The sequence below is a fragment of the Chiloscyllium punctatum genome, chromosome 35 (genome assembly GCF_047496795.1).
Source record: "Chiloscyllium punctatum isolate Juve2018m chromosome 35, sChiPun1.3, whole genome shotgun sequence".
NCBI lineage: Eukaryota > Metazoa > Chordata > Chondrichthyes > Orectolobiformes > Hemiscylliidae > Chiloscyllium > Chiloscyllium punctatum.
This window is the reverse complement of record NC_092773.1, coordinates 18337855-18362840: the sequence shown is the minus strand read 5'-3', so window position 1 is coordinate 18362840 and position 24986 is coordinate 18337855. Positions and strand designations below refer to the sequence as shown.

The 24986-nt window shown below is 40.3% G+C and overlaps 1 protein-coding gene across 6 annotated transcripts in view; it reads right to left on the bottom strand.

Annotated features, from left to right (window-relative positions):
* LOC140459721 (electrogenic sodium bicarbonate cotransporter 4-like) overlaps positions 1-24491 on the bottom strand; it is a 78982-nt gene extending 54491 nt beyond the window's left edge. For all 6 annotated transcript variants that reach the window (XM_072554161.1, XM_072554163.1, XM_072554162.1 and 3 more), the window contains exons 1-5: positions 24371-24491; positions 17457-17711; positions 10140-10201; positions 8985-9170; positions 1034-1163 (exon numbers count right to left, since the gene is read on the bottom strand). In XM_072554161.1, the coding sequence (XP_072410262.1) occupies positions 1034-1163; positions 8985-9170; positions 10140-10201; positions 17457-17473 (395 nt within the window). In that variant the 5' untranslated portion in view covers positions 17474-17711; positions 24371-24491. The remainder of the gene's footprint in view (positions 1-1033; positions 1164-8984; positions 9171-10139; positions 10202-17456; positions 17712-24370) is intronic.
* Between the last annotated feature and the right edge of the window lie 495 nt (positions 24492-24986).

The window sequence follows — 24986 nt, the reverse complement described above, 5'->3', positions numbered from 1 at the left end:
CCTTCCTGCAGCAGTATGTCATAGTCCTCAATCAAGTTTAGTAGTTATCGGCTGCCTCAAGAAGGCTTCCACACTCCTTGTCAACGTCAACATCTCTCCTTCTTACCTCTGGGCCCTTCGGTGCAGTGTCTGAAAACTTCAATGTTGTGCCATTCGTCACTGTTTTCCATGTTGAACTAACTCAATGTATAATTGTCAGCAGCTGCTCGAACCTCAGTGAAGCTCCCTTTAAAGAGATGCAGGCAAGATCTGAACAGTGCAAGCCAGCTTTAAGTGCAGTGAGGAAGTTACAATCCTGAGCCCCCTGCTGATGTATCCAGCCAATGAACACCATGGTTAGCAATAGCTGCACACAGCAATCATTCAAATGAGCAGGCAGTGTGAAGTTGGCATGCTGCCTGCATGACAATGAATGGGCACTGGCTAATCGTGAATTGCAACCCCCTTGCCTGCTTTCAGCGGGCTCTCCAATTTGGCATTTCTCCTCCCCCTCCTCCCCCCTTAGCCCCACCAATCAGGTGCTCCTTCTTCCTTTGTAAAGATAGCCTGGATCTTCATTACCATGGCAATGATTCACACAAGGAAGCGAAGCAGCTCTTGACGTTTCAAATTTATGTGCTGAATGTTGGTCTCAATAGCCTGAGTAACTGTCATGCCACTCTTGAGTTACATTCCCAGCAAAAATAAATGAGAGAGATTCTGACAGTCAAGATTGTCTGATGAGAAAACGGACACTTCTTCATTTTCTTTAGTTCTACTGCACAGTCTTAGCCGACTTCAGGACCATTTAGAGAACTGGTTCTAATGATAGACTTGTGTGACATTAATCTTTTTTGTTTTGCTTTTGCTACTTATTTTGTATGGTTCCTGTATACTTCAAACACAGTGATAGCAACCCTGCAAATCACTGCTTGCCTGTTTGCACAGCAACTGCACCATCATAATGGCTGGTGATTAGAATTACAAAGTTGTAGAATTGCATAACAGAGGTTCGTTCAATAGAAGTAAACATCATTGAACTTCCATTGCTCACCTGGCAGATTCCTTCCATTCTAACTCAACTCCATCATGCTGCAGGGTATCCATCTCTGTGAAAAGCGTTGGAGTTGGGCCATCATCGTCTTCTCCCAGAATGTATCTCAGACGCTCAGCAGCAGGGGACACTGCGTACAAGAGAGGTACAGCAAAATACATTAAAGTATGATCCTGTCTGAGTAACACTGTCAAGTTTTTATGGGGAGCAGGGTGTTCCAGCAAGAAACCATGATCACGATGTATCTTTGAACATGAGCTTGTTGTTAGCTCTTTCATTCACCTCTTGCCACTGAACTCTTTCTTATCTCCAGGTAAAAACAAGGACTGCAGATCTCCAGTCAACTGGGGATCAAATATCCAATGAGGAAAACACAAACATAGGATATAGGAGCAGAGTAGGTCATTCAGCTGCTCCAGACTGTTCAACCATGCTGACCTCTACTTCATTGCTGTTTTATCACTTTCCCTTGATATCTTTAGTACCAGGAACTGCCTGGGTCTTCCCTCCATTCCAAAACAGGGATACTCACTTTAGAATAAAATGGTTTCAGCACAGACTCGGGCCTTTAGGCTACTGTGCCTGTGCTGGCTCTCTGAAAGAGCAACATCAGTCGTCATATGACTTTATCTCTGCATGACTGTATTTATGTTTTCTCTTCAGGTTCTTGTCCATATTTTTATTCAACACTCTGGAACCATACAATGCTGTGAGGAGTTGCTGCATTTGCTTACTTTCAAATGAAAATTTTGTTTATGCGCTAGTGAAAATGTAGATTGAAAGTGTTATAGTTATCGAGAACAGATATCCCAATCACTACTGTCATAAAGAGTAAACAGAACAATGGACATAACCATTTTATATCTTAGTGAAATTTGACATTCTTCCTATTTGCAGGCAACAAATGCTTTAACTGCTAACACTGTTGTAAGTGTTCCTCTGAATTTTAAATTAATGTTTCACTTTACAGTGCCAATTGCAATTTTCCAACCAGTTTGTCTCTGACAGATCGACACCAAAATAAAGGTCAAAGTCTGAGCATATTCAGAGAAACCAGGATGTCTCTACATGTACACTACATGTACACAATTGCTCTCCTCACTGCATTTCTAAATCATTCTTGACACTACTGCCACCTGTAAGGGGTAAAACTACATAATGTGAACACTGTAACACTGAGGTACTGACCAGAATGGCCAAGAAAGGGCTTGCTACCGATCATTCAGAATATGAACATATGAATTAAAAGCAGGACTAGACCATTTGGCCCATTGATCCTCTTCTCTGATTTGGTGAGTTCATGTCTGATCTGATTGTGGCTGATTCTATAAGGCATTAATTTTTCCAACAAGCTTAATCACACCTGGAATTCCAAGAACTCAATAAAGAGATAGATGAATGGAAAAAAAAGAGACCTAATACAGCACTGCAGATCACAATACTTTATGAGGTGTCCTGCATCATGTGCCAATGATCTATAGATTGACTTGTGTGGGATGAACCCCAGGGCATCAATGTGGACTTCAACAGCTTCCTCATTTCCCCTTCCCCCACCTCATCCTAGTTTCAAACTTCCAGCTCAGTTACTGTCTCCTTGACTTGTCCGACCTGCCTATCTCCTTTTCCACCTATCCACTCCACCCTCTCCTCCTTGACCTATCACCTTCATCTCCTCCCCCACTCACCCATTGTACTCTATGCTACTCTCTCTCCCCACCCCCACCCTCCTCTAGCTTATCTCTCCATGCTTCAGGCTCACTGCCTTTATTCCTGATGAAGGGCTTTTGCCCGAAACGTTGATTTCGCTGCTCGTTGGATGCTGCCTGAACTGCTGTGCTCTTCCAGCACCACTAATCCAGTATAGATTGACTTGTGCCCAGTCACAAGAAGACCCCTGGCAGAAACTCACCATTGGCCTCAGTCAATGCCATTCTCGAATCAAGGGACAACCATTGACAATGATTTGTATTGTTTCGGGTAAATGCCATTCACAAAGACAACTTCATCCTCTATGTAAACTGGCTGATTATTTCACCTGAATTATTCATCATTCTGTACATTTTTATGTGATCTGTTAAAAGTGAAATGAGTTGCTATAGCACGCTCATCCAAATTAGGGATCAAGGTGGTGAAGAGCATATGTCGCAGTAATGGTACCCAGTTATGATCAAGCTCCATTCAAATCCTTCCCCTTGACAAGGCCCTTTGTTCATAAGATTTCTTATCAAGCCTGATATCTGCCTGACAATCCCCTAAATTCTAATCTTTGATAAACCTTCATGAAAGATTAATGTATGGAAATCAAGGTAAGTGCCAAGATTCACAATTTCAAATGTTTCCTGAAGTAATTCACTTCAGTCAGTGAGCTGGGACTTACACCCTCTGAAGCAATGTAGAGAAACATAAACAACTGTCCACTTTGTCAAGTGATCAGAAATCACACGCCATGCGTACCCAATGTCAAACTGACAATTGCCAGTGTCTAATTTCTTCCCTTTCTTAAATTATAGGACCACACGAACCTTCTAATCTGATGGGAGCTAACGCATATTTTGGCAAATTCTTGGTTACATGAGTTAACGGTTTCCATTTCCTGCAGCACTCTGTGTTTTTGGATCAGATTCATTTATCCCAATCTCAATCTTCAGTGTCTGAGGTGACCCCAATTAAAGCCACTTGAGCTCTCCAATTCATCTACACAAGGGCTACACCATCACCTTTAGAAGTGAAAATTGATGTAAAATACCTGGTTCACTCAGTACTCATTTATCTGGCCTCAGACCTAAGTTGACCTAATAAATCTCTCCAAAAAACAATGCGGCCTTTGATTGATTCCTGACTTTGACAGAACTGGAAAATATTCCACCATTGCTACAATAGTTCACCATTATAATTTGTAACATTCCTAATCCTTGCCTTTATTGTCCTCAGTTGCTTTTTGTATTTCTCTCTACTCTCCTCGCACCTGCTGGGGAAGGTATTTCCACTCCACCTGCGTTCAACGGGCACAATTTAATCCATTGCTTCACTTCAGTTTTCTCTTACTTTACCAGCATGTGCATGCTTCTGCTGGTAGAAGTTAATCCCATTAAATAGAGTTTTAATTCCATTAACCATCCCTTTGCTCCTCAGCATGAATCAGATAAAAGCTTTTGCTTTATCCCTGAAATTAAATGTCTCCAGTATTTGCATTGCTGTCATGTCCTCATTCCCATAATTTACCTATCATTTCCAAGACTGCCGGTTCTTCTGAACTGCAAGTGAAACTTTATGACTAAAAAGCAATTGTAACTAATTCTTCCGGGCAGGAATTCCAGTTCCTATGGTTACAAGCCAATCCTACAATGTTGTCTTCGAGTAAAACGCTCTTAAAGTGGCAATGGAAGGCAAGTCAAATTCTGGCTGTTGCACAACTTCACATTCTTTGACTCATTTGCAAATTAACTATCCGCAAACTCTCATGTGATTTCCATTCCTTTCCATTGTAACCTGTCAGTGAATTTCTGACAGTAATGCAACAACTGATCAAAGAGAATCATCAATGTTTTGTACCCACCTCCAGTAAAAACCATGGGAAGACAGTGTTAAACCGATCAGCTATCTGCAGCCCCTCGAAGTACAATTCAGCCCTATTGTGTATCTGATGAGCTGAGGTTTCATTCAGCCTTCATCATTTTCCGCTGACCTTCTCTCCTCCCCCTCAGTGATTCATTGTGAAATGCACCTCCACAGACACTGGCAGTCTTTTGCTTCCTTTGTTGAAGTGCCAATCTTGATGTGACAATATGTGTCAGGAGACTTCAACAACTGAAAGGCATCGCTGCTGAAACAATCACACACATACATACACACACACACACACACACACACACACACACTTGCACAACAGCACTCATCGTGCATTGATTGACCTATACCATGGGCCATAGTGATTTGAAGTCCGGTCTTGATTGCTGGCCTACATACATCCATTGAATGATTACCATAATCTGACTTTGATGCCACAGCCGGGAGATTGAGCAAGGGGCAGTTACTTTCCTGCTTTATAGGGCACAAGAGAAGCAGAGTCACAGCTATCTGCTCTTGTGCTGTTTCTTCCATCTGATTGGAAGGTTTCATAGTTAGTTTATACGTTGGCTTCTTGCCGTCTTTGCTTAGCGAAAAGGGGAGAACCACCAAATTATTCAAGTGCAACAAATCATTGCCTTTGTTTAAAAGTAACAAGACTATCAAATTCTGGAAGACTTAAAAAATAATGTTCGTCCACTTAAAATCTCAGTTGTATCCAAATTCATGGAGAGAAACCAGCATCAGTGTCGACAAACTGGCACACACCCCCTCTGCAAAGTAGAAACCACTCTTTGTGCATTTGTAAAACCAACTATTGTGAAGTAGAGTTTGAGAAAACAAGAGCAAAGACCATAGTTTTGTCATGACCCAGTTATATCCTGTCCTTGAATGAAGCGATGTTACTGTAGTCTACAAAGTGTTAAAAGTGAAACAAAATGAATTGCATCAGTTCTCTCGTGGCTACAAGACAAACACGCCAATCTTGGCCTCAAAAAAAGCAACTGACAAATCAACAACAAAAACCATGGTTTCGACCCTACCTGGTTCACTCTCACTCATTTTGTCACACACATTAAAGGCAGGCCTGTCTTTGCTCGGGGTAACTTGCTGCAGCCTTACAGAGTGTGTCAAAGCCTGTTACACAGAGCTGCTTGCCCTGGAGATTAAATGGAATAGCACGCCCTTTGCTGAGTTGAGTCCTATTGATGATTATGCCAAACCCAGTAGAGCTTACCCATTTCAATTCTGAGAAAGCTTTGACCTTAACTATTCCCGAACCTTTTCTAAAAAGCTCCCCTGTGCATCAATAAAAATAGCCCCCAATAAATAGATAATCTTTTACATTAAAATGGCCCCCTTATCTTTTATTCAAGCTTTTCATTTTTTTTAAACTCTGAAGCTGAAGTTTAGTAAGTGGTGAATATTTATTTCTCTCTGTCCATTAATAATACCTTTTCAACATGAATCAAAGACAATCAATGTGTACCTGTATCTATCAGTTCCAGCACCTTAAGGGAGAATTTCGAAGATATTTTTCATTCACTCAAGAAGGATGGGAATTTGTCAGCCTCCTCCCCACTCTCCTTTCAAAATAAAGCCAGGTTCATGTTTTGAAGGGGAATACAGCTTTGCATTTATTTCAATAATTCCACTCTCTCCTCAGGAATAGCAGAAATCACCAGGATTCTGGGGAAAGTTCAGAAATCTAGGATACCTCTTATCTGACAGGAGAGGAACAGAGAATGGGAAAGAGCAACTGTTCTGGGAATCAAAAGCAGGGACCTTGATTGGAATTTGCATTTCAGTAAATTGCTAGGGAGTGGGAATGTTTCTGACTGAGATTTCTGTTGAGTGTGATTATCAACAAGCATGGCGAAAAGGTGGTCAACTAGAGTTGAGGTATACATGAGCCATGATTTAATTGAATGAGGAACAGGCTTAAGGGGCTGAATGGCCTCCTCTTGTTCTGAATGCTACATAAATGAATTATTGCTGATAAAAGTTTCAACGCCAGCCAGATTTGTGTTGCATATGGGCTGCAGTAAGTTCCTGTTTACTTGACATACTGGCAGCTTAGGATTCTTACAGAGTTAAGTATAAAATATTCCTTGCGCAGGGCCATTGAGTGGCAATAGTTAACAGATTAACATTTGCAATGCTGAGATTTATTTGTACCTTGAATCTCAACTGGAAACAATGTGCCTTTAGTTCCTCCCGACTGTCTATGCTTTCAGAATCTGGCACTGAGCACATAGCAATCCCAATGTCCTTTACACACAATCATCAGAAGCTGACCTGGAAGCTGGTTTTGACCCCTGTGTGACCCCAGTAAGCAGTCGAGCCACAAGTGGCGTGCGGCTGCAACTGAGATCAGGCAATGTGTCAGAACCATTGCTCAGCAACACAGTTCTTGCGACAAAATTGGAAACAAGCGCAAAAACCAAAGTAAAATAGCTAATGGGCCAAGATTGGATACTGTGGAAGTTTATCCAGTTCTGGCCGATTGCTGGAGTCACAGGTAGAGTTTGAGTATAGGGTCGTTGTTGTTGAGTATGTGAGGGAATATCTATTTGACATAACGCCAGACTGTGTTTCGGAGTTCCACCTGAGTATGTCATTATACTGAATGATCTGAATCATAGTCTGAGGAAAAAAACAAGACAATTCAGGGCACTGATAAGGTTTTTAAACAAATGCCTTCCCTGACCATTGAGAAGGTACCCTGTAATTAAGATAAAAATAATAGTGTTGTCTCCAGCAGGGATTCTTTCTGATCCACAGTTCCTTGGCCAGAATTCCACCAAAGTGAGTGCACTCATGGAGTATACTTGACCACAAAGGGAGAGTAATACCACAGCAAAGTGCCCTGTGATCTGTCAGCTCATGCTTGAAGCTTTCAGGATCCATGGGACCAGGTTGGGATCACTCCTCCTTATCTGAAGTTGATTGCACTGATTCCATTTCGCTCTGCTGTCTCAGTGGATTCAGCACAAACTGGGGATTAAACATGGCCCTTATTACTTAACTCATCCAATCACATGATGGAATCTATTCAGTAAATATTTAATGTAGAATAATGAAAAACAATGCCTCTTTCCATCACTTCAACTCACCTGAGTGAATCCACCAATTTTTCAGATAATTGTTTGTCAGCACAGTTTAACCTCGGTGCCTTTGTTCTAGGGTATTAGGTTATCTTGAGCTAGTGATTCTTATTCACCTGATCTCTGCTGTGGAATATATTTTCTGAATCATGGAACAACATTGCTCAGTGACTGCCAGTCAAGGTTCTGGATTAATCAAACAGACATACTTAATGCAGGCAATAGTTTAATCATTTGTTGTTAAGTCCATTTTCCTTTGGATTAAGATCTCCACACTGCTGTGAGTAGCCAGGAAAATAAACAATCAACATTAAAAACAGCATGATAGGTTTTAATTTCAAGATGTTATGTTCTTTGTACAGCAACTCATGTCACACTGTAACTGATTTAACATCAAACTGCAGCAGTTCAAGGAGGTGATTCAGGGCAATCAGGGACGTACAATAAATGCTAGCCCAGCCAGTGATGCCCACATCCCCCAAATAAATAAATGAATAAGCTAGTGTGAACAAAACAACAAATTAAACAGTTTAAACATGTTTACATTTAAAAACCAAACTGCACTTGTAGAGGCAGTCTGTCCAGCTGATGGAATGGCCGAACCGTTTCAATTGGTCTTAAGTGCGAAGGTTTCAATGAATAATGTGTTGTGTAGTCTTAGCTCTTGGACTAAACCCAACGCAGTCATTTATTAAGACCTTTCAAATGCAAGTCAGTGATTCCTACACAAAGGACTTAGGGCCTGGGCTCAGGGTAGGGGCTATCATGCCGTTGTTAGTTTTCTGGGCAACTATGAGAGTACGGGAGAAGAAGGACAGAAAGAATCATATAATTCTCCGTGATTAGCCTCAGAATCTGTGGCCTATGGAAGGAAAGGCTGATGGCCTCCAACACTTATGCATCAGGATGTGTTTCTGGTGATCCCATCAAATCACAATGTCTAGCCAAACGCATTTCTATCAAACACATGATTACACTGCTGTTCGGTTTTGATTATTGTAGAATGGAATCCTTGGACCTGATCACACTGGATTTGTGAAGTGAATTCAGGATCATCAACCTATCAGTATTGTCCAGGTTAACGATTCATCTCTGGCCACTGCTCTGAGCAATCAAAAGAAACATCACAAGAATGTTGAACATGTTTTTAGTTTTCTTTGAATACTCATAAACTTTCAGAGATGGGAAAATGGCTGGATAGTTGCACATGAAATATCACAGACGTGATAAACCTACATGAACCATAACATCTCAACAGTAGATTATTAATGACTTACTGGTAAAGTCTCTCTCTGTAGCAGTCTGTCCTCTCCCATCTTCTTCCTCGGTATCAGATCTGTACTGCCTGTTGGGATACAACTCCACCTCACTAAATTTCTCCCGACTTGCTGAGAATTTCCTTCGCCGTCTCTTTCTCCTGTAGCCTTGTGGTGCAGGGATCCCACCATAGATGGTGTTTTGATCTGGACAGAAAAGACACCTTTAGGATCATTTTTAAACAGTTGATTTTTCTGGGAAATTTCAGCTCTTTCATCAGAAACAGTGCCACAACTGTCTACTTTTGCACGATACTGATTCACAATGGTAGTGTTCAGTCTCAGGAAAATAGGTACAAGGCAAGACCATTCATCCTCAGAGGCCGGTTTTGCCATTGAAATAAATCATGAATGATTTGTTTGTTAACTCCATCTTCCATTCATCTTAATTTCATCAACATTAACACAATCCCTGCTGTAAGGTTACATCCTGTTTTCTGATTTCCCCACAGGAGGAAATAACTTTATTCAAGCATCCTTTTAGATCCTTTCATCATCTTAAACACCTCAAATTGATCACCCCTTTATCTCTATACTCAGTGGAATACAAGTAAGTGCCAAGCAACTGGTCTTCATAAGCAGACCTATTTAGCCCCAGCACTTCCCTGAGAAACATTACCACAATCAAGATGTGGGAACAAGTCTCATCAGCAGAATCTCATGATGCATCCTGCAAACGCTTTCTAATGAATGCATATCTGAATTTAAAATGAAGAACTATAGAAGGATACAACAAACCCAAGCCCAAAAAAGGATCACGGATGACTCTAGTTTTAAGTCAGGCCCAAAGGGAAACCCGGTCCCAGATAATTTTATGGATCATTTTGTTGGTGGGAAAGTGAAACAGAAGGCTGTTGGGCTCTGATTTGATCTAGATGGAGTTTGCATACAGATACTTCCCGGCAGCATTCATTGGATTTCAGTCAAATGTAGCCACCTTACTGACTGAATGATTCATATCTTTCAGCTAACTTGAGAAAGCTCAGACCAGCAGAACTATTGCCCTGAGACCAGTGAACTCAGTACTACCCAGAGATCAAATCTGATACCTTCCATCTTAAAGGAACTCAGTGACGCATTGGGTATATCTCTTAAATTGCACTTTATTTTACTTACCCTCCTCCTCTTCATCATCATATCTTCCCCTTGGATGCCCCACTCCTCTTTCATAATCCATTCTGAATAAGAACAAATTCAATGAAGTTGAAACTAAAGAATTAATGAATTCAGCAGATGTTTCAATAGCAAGTGCAAACAGTGCACATAGGTTAAAAAGGACAAAGACTCAATTTCTAATCTGGAAAAGGTGTGCTGCAATATTCTGGGACCATATTTCTCACATGAGAACTCATGATAAGATTATTTGTGTTGCATGATTTGAAATGCCTTGTTCCAGGGATTGATGTGACTTATAGATTGCCTTGATTTTGTTGTGGATCTGACATGATGCTTTGTGTCTTGGTGCTAGGCGTAAGCAACACATAAAGCAAACATCTCATGGATAAGCCTTCATGAGACCGTTGTTGACCTCTCTTGAGTTTCACTATTAGAGCTGTAACTAAATCCAGTGAAGTGTGTTGCTCATGTTTCTAATATGTAGAAATTTGCAGCTATTTCAGACAATAAATTTTATTGTGGCTGATTGTTCAGACCCATGACTCAGGGTACAATTAAGAGTCCCCTGGTCATATTTTCTTCCTGGAAAGGTAGAAATGATATATACCCTAATTAATCACAGGCAAATAATCACTGACTCGGCTGGTAGAGCCTACCATTGGGAAGTCAAAAATTTCAAAAGATTTTGTGCTTCACATGAAATGCTGAAACAAGGTCCTATAATGGTAACTCTTGAAATATTTAACAGTACAGAATATGCACTGCAGTTACAGATGATATCAGCATTCCTGCTTCACTCGAACCTCCTCCCATTCTTCATTACCTTTCAACTCCCATCAATTGTTTGCATCAACTATTCCCTGTGGTAGTGAGTTCCACACAACAGAGTAGTTGCTGGCAGACAATCGCCTAGGTGAGGAGTATAAGGTATTGGATCTGTATTGTGTAAGGTATTGGGTTCTGCTCTGTACAATGCACAATCTGACAGTGTGCTGGAGATTGGAAAGAAACAACGGGCTGAATTTTACCAGAGGTTGGCGATGTGTCATTTTCATTGATTTTCATGAAGGATTCTTTGAGGCAAAAAGACTTGCTTGTGCTATTGTTCTAAAGTCATCTTGCCAACTAGGTATCACGGCCCTCAGGCAGACCACTTGACCCATGCTAGTTCAATTCCCCTTCTCATCATAAACTTTAATGGCTTCACCCAGATAAATACCACCATTTGCTTTCCAACACCACACACTCTCTCTAGGTCTGTTACTGCACCCAGCTCCCACCAAGGTTCCTGCTCTACCACTCTCACTATTGCCTGCAATCTCTTCCCACTCTCACTCTCACCCAAACAATTCCCCCAACCTACTAACTCTGCATGGTCTCTGCACCTCTTACCCCATCATTTGGGACACCTCACTACTTTCCCCAGTACGAGCATCTGTGCCAGACACTTCCCTCAATCCTTCCCTTTGTCATATTCCAGGAGAAATGGCTCTCAAAAGGACAGAAAGAACCAAGAAAGGTGATGGGCTGCAACATCCACTATGAAGAGAGGGTCCACACTGTGACCACTCCGAGTGGCCAACTGACCATGCCCAAGTCCCTGTACTTACACCGGAAGTTGTCCTTGATTCCTTGTCTCTCTGAGCCTGACTGAGGACTGTTTCCCTTAGACTTTGAGACATGGCTGTTTAGTTGAAGCACTTCCAGTGTGTTTGTCACATAAGCTGCTGGCACATGGTGTAGGTTTCAGGCTGATGTAGCACAGTGACATACAGTGACACGTTCATCCTCTTGACAAATTACTGCTGACAACCATGACAAGCCTTCTGGCTTTGTGGCTGCGCTAAAAAGGCAAGGCAAATTAGAAATACTTGCAACTTATTAGCTCCAGATGAGGGAGTCAAGCACAAAAAGGGAAGGCAAGGCAGAGATACTTGGAGCATAGAAATAGGCACAAAGGGAGTGAATGCTAAGACAATAAGTGAGAAGCCCAAAGTTGGCTATCTTTCTCAATATGCAAAAGTATCCTTGCAGCAGAACAAAATAAAACTGAAGGACAGCAGATACTGGAAATCAGAAACAGAAACATATATACTGAAGATGGCGGGAGGGCGGAAACGTAAGCAGTTGCTGAAGATGGAACCCAGAGGGTGAGAACAGTGATTTGTCAGACAAAGGAATGGCTAAAGGTCAGCCTTGGAGAATGAATAGCTGCTAATGGTGACCATTCGTGGCTAACAATAGGTGGTTTGTGGTAGCAGCCCATGTGAGGGCAAGACTTGGTGTGTAGCCATTGGGGTAAGAACATGGGAGAATCTGCTCAATGTCCAAAATTATTGAATTCAACATTGAGTCCAGAAGATTGCAGGATTCCCAAGTGGAAAATGAGATGTTGTTCTTTCAGCTTGCGCTGAGCTTCACTGGAGCACTGCAGCAAGCCTGAGACAGGATGTTTGTCAGGGAATAAGGTGGTGTGTTGAAATGGCAGCCAACTGAAAGCTCAGGGTCAGATGCTGCCAACCCTGCTGAGTATTTCCAGCAATCTCTGACTTTACTTATTATTTCCAGCATCTTTTTTTTATATATATGGTACTCTTGGTCAGTGTATAGCGCTGTCATTTATAATAATATTATCTTAGTTTTACAGCCCAAATTCTTTTCTTCTTCTGATATCTTGGAACTGACAATTAATTCAATCATGGAGAAGAAAATGGTGAAACAATTTGTGAGGGCCTATACGACAGTTTTTTCCAATCAGTTCAGGAAGGATTCAGGTGAGAGGTCCTTGTAATTCTCACATAGAGGCAATAGAGAGGGTGGAGAATATGGGTGACAAGGTGGCTCAGTGGTTAGCACTACTGCCTCACAGCGCCAAGGACCCAGATTCAATTCTGGCCTCAGGCAACTGTCTGTGTAGAGTTTGCACATTCTCCCAGGATCTGCGTGCGTTTCCTCTGGGTGCTCCAGTTTCTTCCCACAGTCCAAACATGTGCAGGTCAGGTGGATTGGCCATGCTATATTGCCCATAGTATTAGGTGCATTAGTCAGGCCGAAATATAGGGAAATGGGTCTGGGTGGGTGACTCTTCAGTGGGTTGGTGTGGACTTGTTGGGCCAAAGGGCTTGTTTCCACACTGTAGGGAATCTAACCTAATCTAATAGCCGCCAAAAGAACTGTATCCAACAATAGGACTGCACTGAATTCAAAACTTTCAGATCACAATCACGACTTCCTTTTCTCAGATAGTGGCAGCTGGTAATTCTCCTCTTCTTTTCTCTTGCATTTTTTTGTCACTCAACCTCTTCCACCTTCCAAACGATCAAGGACTCTCTGTTCTGTTCTTTCCTCTCCTCCTCTTTTCTCTGCCTTTCTACTCATTTAAAGCCCATTCCCTCTCCAACCTTTATGAGCTTCTCTCTTCATAGCGGCTGCCGGAGTTTTCTGTGATAGCACTTCAGTTCGGTGACTGTTTCCTGCAGCTGAAGCAGAACTGGCACTTGTAAATTGGGTTGTGGAGACTGAGTTGGTACACTGATTCTCAGAAGAAGAAAGAACATGCTATTATCTGCTCTTTACTAGAGGACCTCATTCTTGGGGCATCCTTAATCACATGGACATGTATGAGCCAAGGTCATGTGTGACTTTAAGTCTGAAAATTATTGACTGCTATTCTCCTCTGTACTCTTCAAAAAGGATTCGTTATTCATGATTATCAACATTGAACTGCTAGAACTGCACTTCTCCATGTGAAAAACATATCTGCTCTGCCTTCAACAAATTTAAAGTGTGAAGTATAAGCAATCTTAAGGAAATTACTGGCACTGACAATTTATTTCTCTTATCTCAATTCTTATATTGCAATCAGTATACCCTGGCTGTGGTTAGTGAACTCAGCACAGAACCAGGGTCTGTTTTGGGATCTTATGGAATAGTGTTGCAATGAAGCAGGCAGTGGCTTTCCCCATTGCACTACTGGGGAGTCTACTGCCCAGTTCCCGTTGTCCTGAAATATTGAATTCACAACATGGCAAACATGTGCAACCGGGGACTGTTCTGACATTGGGCAAACAGTAACGTTAAACATTGTTCAAGTTATCATTCATGATATTTTGAACACTTCTATCAAGTTTCAAATATCCCCTTAACGTAAACTGTTAAAATGAGAACAGCCTTAGTTTCTCCCATTTCTCGATGTAACTGAAATCTCTCATCTCTGCAACTTCTCTGAGACATTGACATCCTTCCTCAAGTATGATGTTCAAAGACTACAGCTGGGGCCTAGCTACAGATTAACACTGACAAACTTTTCTTTTGTACTCAATTTCATACATTAATCCAACAGTCTTCTCAATTTTCCCTTCCACCATTGCTTTGTGTCATTGGTGCACTTTGAAATTATACCGTGCACATCCAATTCCAAGTCATTCATGTGCATCGGAATGTGCAGAAGTCTAATACTGACCCCTGAAAGAACATCAAGGGCATTTCTCTCCAATTTTGAAATCAACCATTCAACAGCACTATTTACTTTTTGTCTCTTTGAAAATTTCATTACCAAGTAGTCACTTTCCCTTTAGATGACAGAGAATGCAGGGTGAATGAGCTGGTACCATGGTATAGAAAGATACCTCAGTGTGGGAAGCAGAAGAGAATGTGGTTGTAGCGGACAGTATAGTTAGAGGGGTTGACACTGCTCAGTGTCAGAAAGAACAAGAATTCAGACAATTTGTTACATGTTCAGTGTCAGGATTTGGGATATCTGGTTAAGGCTGAGAAAAACTTGTAATGAGAGGGCAAGGATCCCATCATTCTAGTCTATGTAGGTACCAACAATGTGGGCAAGACAAAGAAATCTTAGAATTCCTTCAGTGTGGAAACAGGCCCTTTCGCCCAACAAATCCACACTGACCCCCCCTGAAGAATATCCCATTCAAACCCATTTCCCATTACTCCTGACTAATGCACCTAACCTACACATCCCTGAACACTATGGGCAATTTAGCATGGCCAGTTCACCTAACCCACACATCATTGGATTGTGGGAGGAAACCGGAGCACCCAGAGGAAACCCACACAGAGATGGGGAGAATGTGCAAACTCTACAGTGAGTTGCTCGAGGGTAGGATCGAGCCCAGGTCCCTGGCACTGTGAGGCAGCAGTGCTAAGCACTGAGCCATTGTGCCGCCCTGATGGTGAGCCAAGAAGATGGCTCTGCACGGTCAGCATGAGAAACTGGGCGTCACATTAAGAAGCAAAGGCCGTAATCACTGGATTTTACTTGAGCCACATGTAATCTCACAGAGAGCACATCACATATACTGCATCATCCAAAAAAATTAAGTGGGAGAACTGATGTCAGTTCATGAAGCACAAGAACCTGTGTTGGGAAAGTGGGATCTATACCATGAGGAGAGTCTCTATAGTGATTGAACCAGGTTGACCTCGTTGACTACATGGTCGGTGATTGGGGATGGTAACCTGGGCCAATCAGCAAAGCCCCTGGCTGACCAATGTAACCAGGAGATAAGAAGCTCATCAGTTCAGGGCTTTGACTCTGAGCTGGCTGACCCAAGTCAGCGTACTTTGCACAAGTAAATAAGGGGTGACTTGGTGATGGGATTCTGGCCTCTGTGCAGTTATTTCAGTCTCCATCTGAACTGTGCTAGGGCTGGTATTCTTGTGAGTCGCATCATTAGAGAAATAGAGTGGATTTTAAATTATGTTGTTGAGGCAAGGAATCAATTTGCGAAGGTGTGTTAAATCAGAGTAGAGACAAAGCAGAAGAGAATACAAATGCAGGAAATGATGGACATTTGGTGGCAGGAAGGGTTAGAGAGAAAGAAAATTGAAATGTAAATCAACAGATAATGGTAAATTTAACAAAATAGAAAAAATAAACTGTATCTGAATGCGTGTAGCTTGCAAAACAAATGTGAAGTGTCAGTGCGATTGAAATAAATAAGTACAATCTGTCAGCTATTATAGGGATAATAGCTACAGGGTGACATGAATGCTTTCCTGAATACGTAAGGACACAGGACATTTAGGAATGATTGGAAGCTTTGAAAAGGTGCAGGGATGGTTGATGGTGTAAGCACAAGAGAGAGTTCCGGAAACTGGGATGTGGAAATAGTTTGTGTACAGATGAGAAACGATTACGGTAAGATGTTGCTTTTGTGTATGGTGTGCAGGCTCCGAACAGTAACTACATGGTAGGGTGGAGTATAAAATAAATGATGGGACCTTGTCAGAATGGCACAGTGACAATCATGAGAGATTTTAATTGATAAAGGCTGGAAAGGGCAAATGGCAAAGATAGCTCAACGTAGAATGTTTCCAAGTTAGTTTCTTAAAACAGTAAATATTGGAGCCAACCATAGAGCAAGCTGTACGAGACATGGTATTGTGCAGTGAGATAGGATTAATTAATATTAGGGGTGAAGGTACCCTAAGTAGCAGCAATCATAATATGTTCAATGTTTACATTCAGTTTGAGAGACAGATGAAGTATGCCCAAGACTATTCTTTCAAAATTAAAAATTAAATTAAAATTAAAAATCTATAAGATTATACAATTACATTGGCATGAAAGCCAAGCTCGCTAACTTGAGTTGACAAATAAGGCTGAAGGGTAGATCAAGAGAGATGCAGTAGCAGCCATTTCAGAACATACAGAACACAATAACAGAACACTTTGCAATCATTCCAAGGGGCAGATTCAACATCTGTGTTTTAGATCAGGTTAAAGATACTTCACGCTTAAAAAAAAATGTTATGCAAAGACAAGTGGCAGGTCAGTAGATTGGACAGAATATAAAAAAAATGTTTTTTATAGATTAGATTCCTTCCAGTATGGAAACAGGTCCTTCAGTCCCAACAAGTCCACACCGACCCTCCGAAGAGTAACTTATAATTACCCTTGACTAATGTACCTAACACTATGGCCAATTTACCTGATCAGCACATCTTTGGACTGTGGGAGGAAACTGGAGCACCCAAAGGAAATCCACGCAGACACAGGGAGAATGTGCAAACTCCACACAGTAGTCACCCGAGGCAGAAATCGAACATGGGTCTCTGGCGCTGTAAGGCAGCAGTGCTAACCACTGAGCCACCGCGCCACCCATTAAAGAAATTAGACGAAAAAAGTTAGAGAATGAAATAAAGCTAGCCAGAAATATCAAAACAGGCATTAAGGTTTTCCACAAATAATTAAAAATGAAAACAGTTAACTAAGTGAACGTTGGTCCAACTGGAAGTAAGTCCAGAGAATCGATAATGGAAAATAAGGAAATAGCAGACTAATTGAACAAGTACCTTTTATCAGTCTTCATTGTAGAGGAAGCATACAACACTCCAGAAGCAACAATAAATCTGGAAATTGAAGAAAGGGAGGAACTTGGCAAAATGTCAATCACCAGAGAAGTGGTACCGAGTAGGTTATTGGATCTATAGGCCAATAACTGCTTGGGTTCTGATGGACTTCATCCTATAGTCTTCAAAAGTAGTGGCTGGTGAAACATTTAGTGCATTGATTTTCATTTGCAAAACTCCTTAGACGAGGGGAAGCTCCTATTTAGATGGGGAAAAATACAAATATAACTCCTTGATTCATAAACGAAGGAGGCAGAAAGCAGGAAACTACAGATGAGTTAACTCAATATCTGTAACTTGAAAAGTTCTTTAAAAAAATTATGATATCTTTGATAACTTCAAGGAATTTGGCAGAACTAATGTCATTCCAAGAGAGAGAAATCTTGTTTAACTAATCTATTGGAGTTATTTGAAGAAGTAATATGTTCTACAAACAAAAGGAACTCGTAACTGTATAGTGCTTACCTTTTCAGAAGGTGTTCATAAAGGTTATTATGGAAAATTAAAGCTCATGGTGTAGAGGGTACCATACTGACATGAACAGAAGACACACTGACTAACAGGAAGCCGAGATTAGACATGAATGTAACTTTTTCAGTGCTGAGATATCAGTGTTTATAATTTACATAAATGTCTTGGATGAAGGGATGGAAGGTGTGATTACCAAATGTATTTGTAACACAAAGACAGGTAACAAATGAAGTCATGAAGAGGACATTAGGAGATGACAAAAGGATATAGATTAGTTTAGGCAGTGGGCAAAATCTGACAAATGCGGGAAAATGGGAAACTGTCCACTTTTGCAGGAAGGATAAAAGTTATTGAAATATTATTTAAACGCTGAGAGAATGAAGAGCACTGAGATGCAGAAGAATCTGAGTGTCCTAATGTATAAATCACAAAAGGTTAGTATGCAGGTACCGCAAGTAATCAGGAATGCTAATAAGAGTCTTATCATTTACTACTTGGGGAATTGAATACAAAGTAGGGAAGTTATACTTCACTTGTACAGGACACTGAGGAGACCACATTTCCAGTATCATGTACAACATTGGTCTTTGTATTTAAGGAAGAATGTTTCTGTGTTGGAAGCAGTTAAGAGACGGTTTACCAGACTAATACCTGGAATTGACAGATTATCTCATGTGAAAAGGTGGGCAGGCTAGGTTGATATCTCTCAAGAGTTTAGAAAAGCAACAGGCAACTTAATTGAAACAAATTAGGTCTTGAGCAATCTTGACAAGTCTTTCTTGACAAGAAAGACTTTTCCTTCAATGGCAGAATCTCAAATTAAAATCATAGAGTCATACAGCATGGAATCAGACCCTTCAGTCCAACTCATCTGTGAGTCACTGTTTAAAAATAAAAAGTTGCCCTTTTAAAACAGAGATAAGGAAATATATTTCCTCACCGATGGTTGTGAGCATTTCAAATTCTCTTCCTGAAAAGGCAATAGAAGCAATGAGACGAAAAGTTCCCAGGGGTTTGTAGGAAGCAGATTTGAGTTTAAAATCAGCCATGATTTTTTTAAATGGTGGAGTAAACTTGAGGGCCAGAATGCTACTCTTTTATTGCATGTCCATAATTCCATGGGCTTCAACTTTGCTATCATTTCTATTTATATATTTTAGAAATTTATATATTTTAATTTTCATTTTACAAATCTTACTGGAGTTCTTTTATTGATCCACATTCTCCCAAGTGCCAGTTAATTCTTCTGCGATCATTTCCAGTCAATTTTTCACCGACTGCCTTACACTTACTGGTCTGTCAGTACTCTATTTGCCTCTTCCCCATTGTGATAAAATCTTTGCAATGAGTAGTTTTGCAGAAACTAACTTTACTTGACTCTGCATCAAAATTGAAATTGCAACAGGTAGTGCAATATTTGGCTGTACTATAGTTCATTATCACACCAAATCATGTCATTATGCACTCAATGAAAATGGTTTGTTTTCTGGAATTTCCTCCTTTGGAAGTCTACAGTTATTTGCCAGGTTTGCTGCTCGGTGTAGACAACAGTGGTGATAATTTAATTCATTCATTTTACATACATACATATGTTCTGTTTGATTGTTGGCTTTGTTGGCAACACCCAAGACTAATTTCACTTCCTAGGCTCACCAAACCTCCACCCAAATCTGATGTCATGAGGCAGAATGTCAATTGTGAGAGGATCAGCAGATTATTTACAATTGCTAATTTCATGACTTTGCATCATAACATTCAAATCTTGTATTTTCATAAGTTCATTTTTAACACCAGATCATTGCTAGCTCTTTAAATTACTTAAAATTACTTAAAATTGATGGTTCGTATTGTCATTTTATCAGTGCTTGAAAATCAATATTTTCAATGTGATTCAACTGTCAAACCTAATTAATTGTCAAATGAAATCCCTCATATTGAGCTTCTCAAAATAATGATTGTAATTTGTGTGTGTGGTATATAAAATGAGCAAGTGTCACTTCATTTGCACAAGTGCACTGTGATGGAATCAGAAAGCTTGAAGCATTATGAAAATTGCGAGAACCTAGCATATCGCTGCAAATTCGCATTTTTGTGAAAATGGGTACAGGTTGCTTTTGAGAAAAGCAACATTTGAATTTCATACCTGAGGGAATTAGTTAGTAAGTCCTCTGCTGATGTGCTCCCTTCCTTCAGCTGTGAGCCTGTGGCTTTGACTTGTCTTTTGGTGGAGTGTGTCAATCAATTTGAGAGAGATGACTGTGCAAGCTCATGATGTAACAACTTTAAATCAGTGTGCATGGAATCTTGATTTAAAAACAATTTCTCCAATTCACAGAGTAGACAGCCAGAATGAATATTTTGTTACTTGACAATATTTTGAAAAGTAAAATAGTTCCTGTTCTTAGAACAGTAAGTTTTTGAGCTTCATAAAAAGCTTCTGTTAAGGAAAGATTGAGCTACACTGAATGACAAATATTTGCTCTGAGAGAGAACAGTGAGTGAGTTACATGGTTTTAATGTTGCTGAGCCATCCATCAATATTTAGGATGAGAAATGTAGATGGCTTTTAAATCACTTCAGGGGACATGATATGTCAGAGGCTGAATATTTCCTGCATTGAAAATTTAATAGCGTACTCATAACTTGCCCTGATTGCAGATTGCCTTTAACTTTGCAAATTTCCCAAGCCAATGTTAAACAAGAGTTTGAGACAGTGAATCCAACATTACCAACAGTTTGGGATTGTATTTTACCAAGTCTGGTCATTATCTGTTACTGGCCAACCAGAATCTGTTACTGGCCAACCAGAATTAATATGCTAGTTGAACCATATATTCTTGAGCTTAGGTGGCTGATTGGAGCATGTGAAGGGCTGATAGAATTGTTGAATTTTACAACATGGAAAGACACAATTCAGCCCATCATGCCTCTGCTGGCTCTTTAAAAGTGCAGTTCATTTAGTCCCATTTTCAACTCTTTCCACACAGTCTTACAAATGTGCTCTCTCCAAGTATGTGTCCATTTGTCTTCTAAAAGTTATCATGGAACCTGATTCCATCAATCTTTCAGAAAATATGTTGGAGTTGGTCACAGCCCTCTGTGTGAGAAAACTGTTTCCTCAATTACCTATTCCTTCCACTGTCAATTATGATAAATCAATCACCTCTGATTAGCAACTCACTTGCCAGTTGAAAAAGTGTCTCTCAACTTGCTCTCATACCTTAATTTGGTCTCCTCTTAAACTTCTCTGCTCGAAGGAAAAGAATCCCAACTTCTGGCTAGCAAAAAAAAGGTCATGAACAGAGGGAAAGCTTTAATGTGAAAGGAAATCACATTCAGAAGAGACACAGTCCCTCGAGGCAGCAAGTCCAAACCTATAGCTCTAGGGATGACTAAAGAGAAAATAAGGCTTCTGTTTTAAAATTTATAATATATGGAGAAGCAAATTATAAATCAAAGGTTTAGAGGGGACAACTCATGAATGGTTTTTAACTGAGGAAATCAGGAGAAACTATTTCCAGTGGGAAAGGGTTAGTAATGAAAAGACACAGATTTAAGGACTGCATGAAAATGGTACAGAATGAAGACCAAAGTGAGATATTTGAATTTTGTTCTCACACAACTGATTATCAATCTTGAACTATTTTTGACTGATTAAATGGATTAGTTAGACTCTTTCAATCTCTTCGTCCTGGATCAAATCAAATTTAAACATATAGCATAAAGCTCTTTGCAGTCCAGTGCTAGTTGTTGGGGGCCATCAAGTAATGTGTTAGATCAGCCTCAGTTTAGTGCCTCACTGATATCAGTCGACAGTACCAAGCTGCCATTAATCACACTGAGGTCGAGTCTGGGCCCAATTAAGACAGTCAAAAGCAAGTTACAATGTGGGATGAACCTGAAAGGATGGTGATTGTAACTGGAGAAAAGAAACTTGCATGTCAATAAGACAGAAGCACAGGGGTGGCCATAATTGAAGAAACCTTTCCAAGAATTGATACGGCTTTGATGGGCCAACCAGTCTTGTGTGCTGTACAATTCTGTTCTGCTTGTTTTGCTGAGTGTGGGCATTCCAAATATAATATTGTGGAGATTGAAACATCTGTATTAGGAGATATATTGATCAAGGAGACATTACTGTCTAAGAGAAAATCTGTCTATCAGTGTAGCAGTTTCAGAGAGAAGGGCAATATTGCAATGTTAGTAAGACTACATTATTCCTGGTATTGAGGGCACCTCTTCTGTTTTATTTCAGGATGATGTCCTTTAGGCTTGGTTGCACTTATTTACATATTACTATTACTGACAGAAACTAAATCAATGCTGTCAAAGGCACTTTCAATGTAAGCACATTTGTGACAAGCCCAGTCTGTGTAAAATGCATTTCCTGTTGCACAGTAGCAAGCTGATAGCTCATACAATTTCATTTTCCCCCAATTTGATGAATATCCAATCTTTGTGAAGTTCCTGAAGAGTTCATTTATTGGGTTCAAAAACAAATTTGCTGGCAAATGTGGTAATAGAACAAATTTTAAAGTATTGTTCATGAAAGGAAGACTGATAACAATTTTCCAGCATTCCCAAAAGGTGATAGAGTTGCAGGTAGGAAGGAGCACAAAAAAAGTCATGGGATGTTCAGCCATTTCTTTCATCATTCAGTTGGATCAGGACAATTCTGAATCTTAGATGAATCTGTATTTTAGCCCAGCTTGATTCAGTGACCCTCTATAACTTTGGCTAATGAAAATATCTCAGTTTTCAGCCTTTTACTAGGAGAGACGAATCACAAAAAGTATCTGACGAAGAAATGCAAAACTGAAAGTTTACCGTGTTAGTTTTTAATGTATTCTGATAACAGGCTTACACAGTAAATATTGAATGCGTTATTTTATTACACATACTGGTAACTAATGGACATCTTTCATTGATTGTATTATTTGTTGTGATATAAAGTGTTTCATTAGTCGAGCTAGTAAAGTAGTCTAATAATTTTTAAACTGATACCTGTTCATACTGTCTGAGATAGTTCTCATAAATTCCATGAGCACATAAATTAAATGCTGCACTTTGTTTGCACATCCTTTCATTTTTCTTCTGTCCTGTTTTTTTCCTTGCTACAAGTACTTGATTGAGTCGCTTCATGAATGAAAGGCCATTAATGGAATTTATTCCAGCAAAAGCATTTCATGGCAGTACCAGCAGTTCTCAGTGTAACCAATCTCCAACCCTTAAAGCAAAGCACTCAATCCATGGGGAGCTCAGAACAGAAAGGAAATTATTAAATGACTGAATTATTTATACAACCAAGGCTTGTCAAGGAGGTGTTGGCATAATGGTACCATCACTGGATTAATAATCCAGGCTGTTGTGGCACAGCTTCTCTACCTCAGAGGCAGGAGGCTGAGGTTCAAGTGCCACCTGCTATAGAAGTATGTCCTAACATTTCTGAACAGGTGGATTAAAGTATCTACAATCTAGACTGGATTTAGACTGAAGACTTTTAGGAACTGTCCATTCTTAGGCATGGGCAGAGCACTGGAAATTTCTCTTGTTACCTACCCAATCACCATCTGATACTTTCAGTATTTTACACCCAGACCTGTTGGTATATGAGATCAAATGGCCTATAAATACCCGAAGGTCAGAAAACTGTTCTTATCAGTTACTTGGTAATCAAACAGAGACACTTCAGAACTTTGCCTTTACTTTTAAGATTGGCCAATTTATTTTAGGGAAGCCGAAGCAGGTTTGTTAACATTCTGAGCCTTGCTGCTCCCCCACCACCACACGCCCCCCCCCCCCCTCCCCCCAAGACAAGCTCAGTAAAACAAAGGAAACCCGAGTCAGAGGCAAGGAGGTATTCTTAGTCTGGGCACAATAGTCTCATGAAGAAATGCTTCGACTCAGTGTTGTCTGTACTGTTTGTACAGTATTACAAATTAGTACAATCAGTGCCCTCTTTCTGTGCCATCCCTATCAGGCTTTGTGCAAATGATATCATTCTGACTGCTTGTATACACATAGACTCATAGAGTCATAGAGATATACAGCATGGAAACAGACCCTTCAGTCCAACCCGTCAGTAAAATCAAGACATATACTCCAAAAACACATGTTGTGAAATTCAGAAATTAGATTGGGATTGTAGTCAATAGTGTGGTTCATCTTCAGCACTTTAAAAAATTCCAAATAGTGTTGCTTTTAAACACAGCTCTACACCGCGGCAAAAGCCCACAGAATCCAAAGCATGTAGGAATGATTGTGAGCATAAAAATATACCATGGCTTGTTTGGTCAAATCCACAGTTTAAAAATATGAGACTTTATCAAATTATTCCTACCATATTTAGAGCAAAAGCAATTCCTTTTGATCTGTGACAATCTTACCTTCGGATCTTTGTGGACACAGAAGCAACAAGAGGCAACCTGAATGAGTCTCATTGAATGGTCCAGATGAACAACAGCATCCTTTGGTCAAATTGGATATAGTGCATATCCTGCTTTAATGTTCTGTGCAATGAGAGCTGAACACTCATCAGTTCTACAGTGAGTATTGACGGATGGAGCTGTGTCAGGCTGATCTTGTTAGGCAAAATCAATTGAAGTTTCATGCTTTGTAAGGTTATATCCATGGTTCAAATCAATCAACAACCTTTAACTGCAAAGAGAGGAGTTAAAAGGAAGAAAGAGCTTACATTTATTTAACACCTTCCATGACATTAGAACATGATCTCAGAGCAATTAAGTACAACTGAAGTCATGGCTGTAATGTGGGAAGCCATTGTATGCATGAGAATCTCTACAAAGCGCAATGTGAATATGACCAGGGAAAAATGCTGCTCTTTTTTATGTTGCTCAAGTGATAAAGATTGGCCAGGACATGAGGGAGAACACCTCTGCTCTTCTTTGAAATGTCCACAAAATCAATTCAGTCCAAAATAGGTGGGGAGGTATGAGCTCGAACAAGAAAACAGCAACTTTGACAGTACAGCACTCCCTCAGG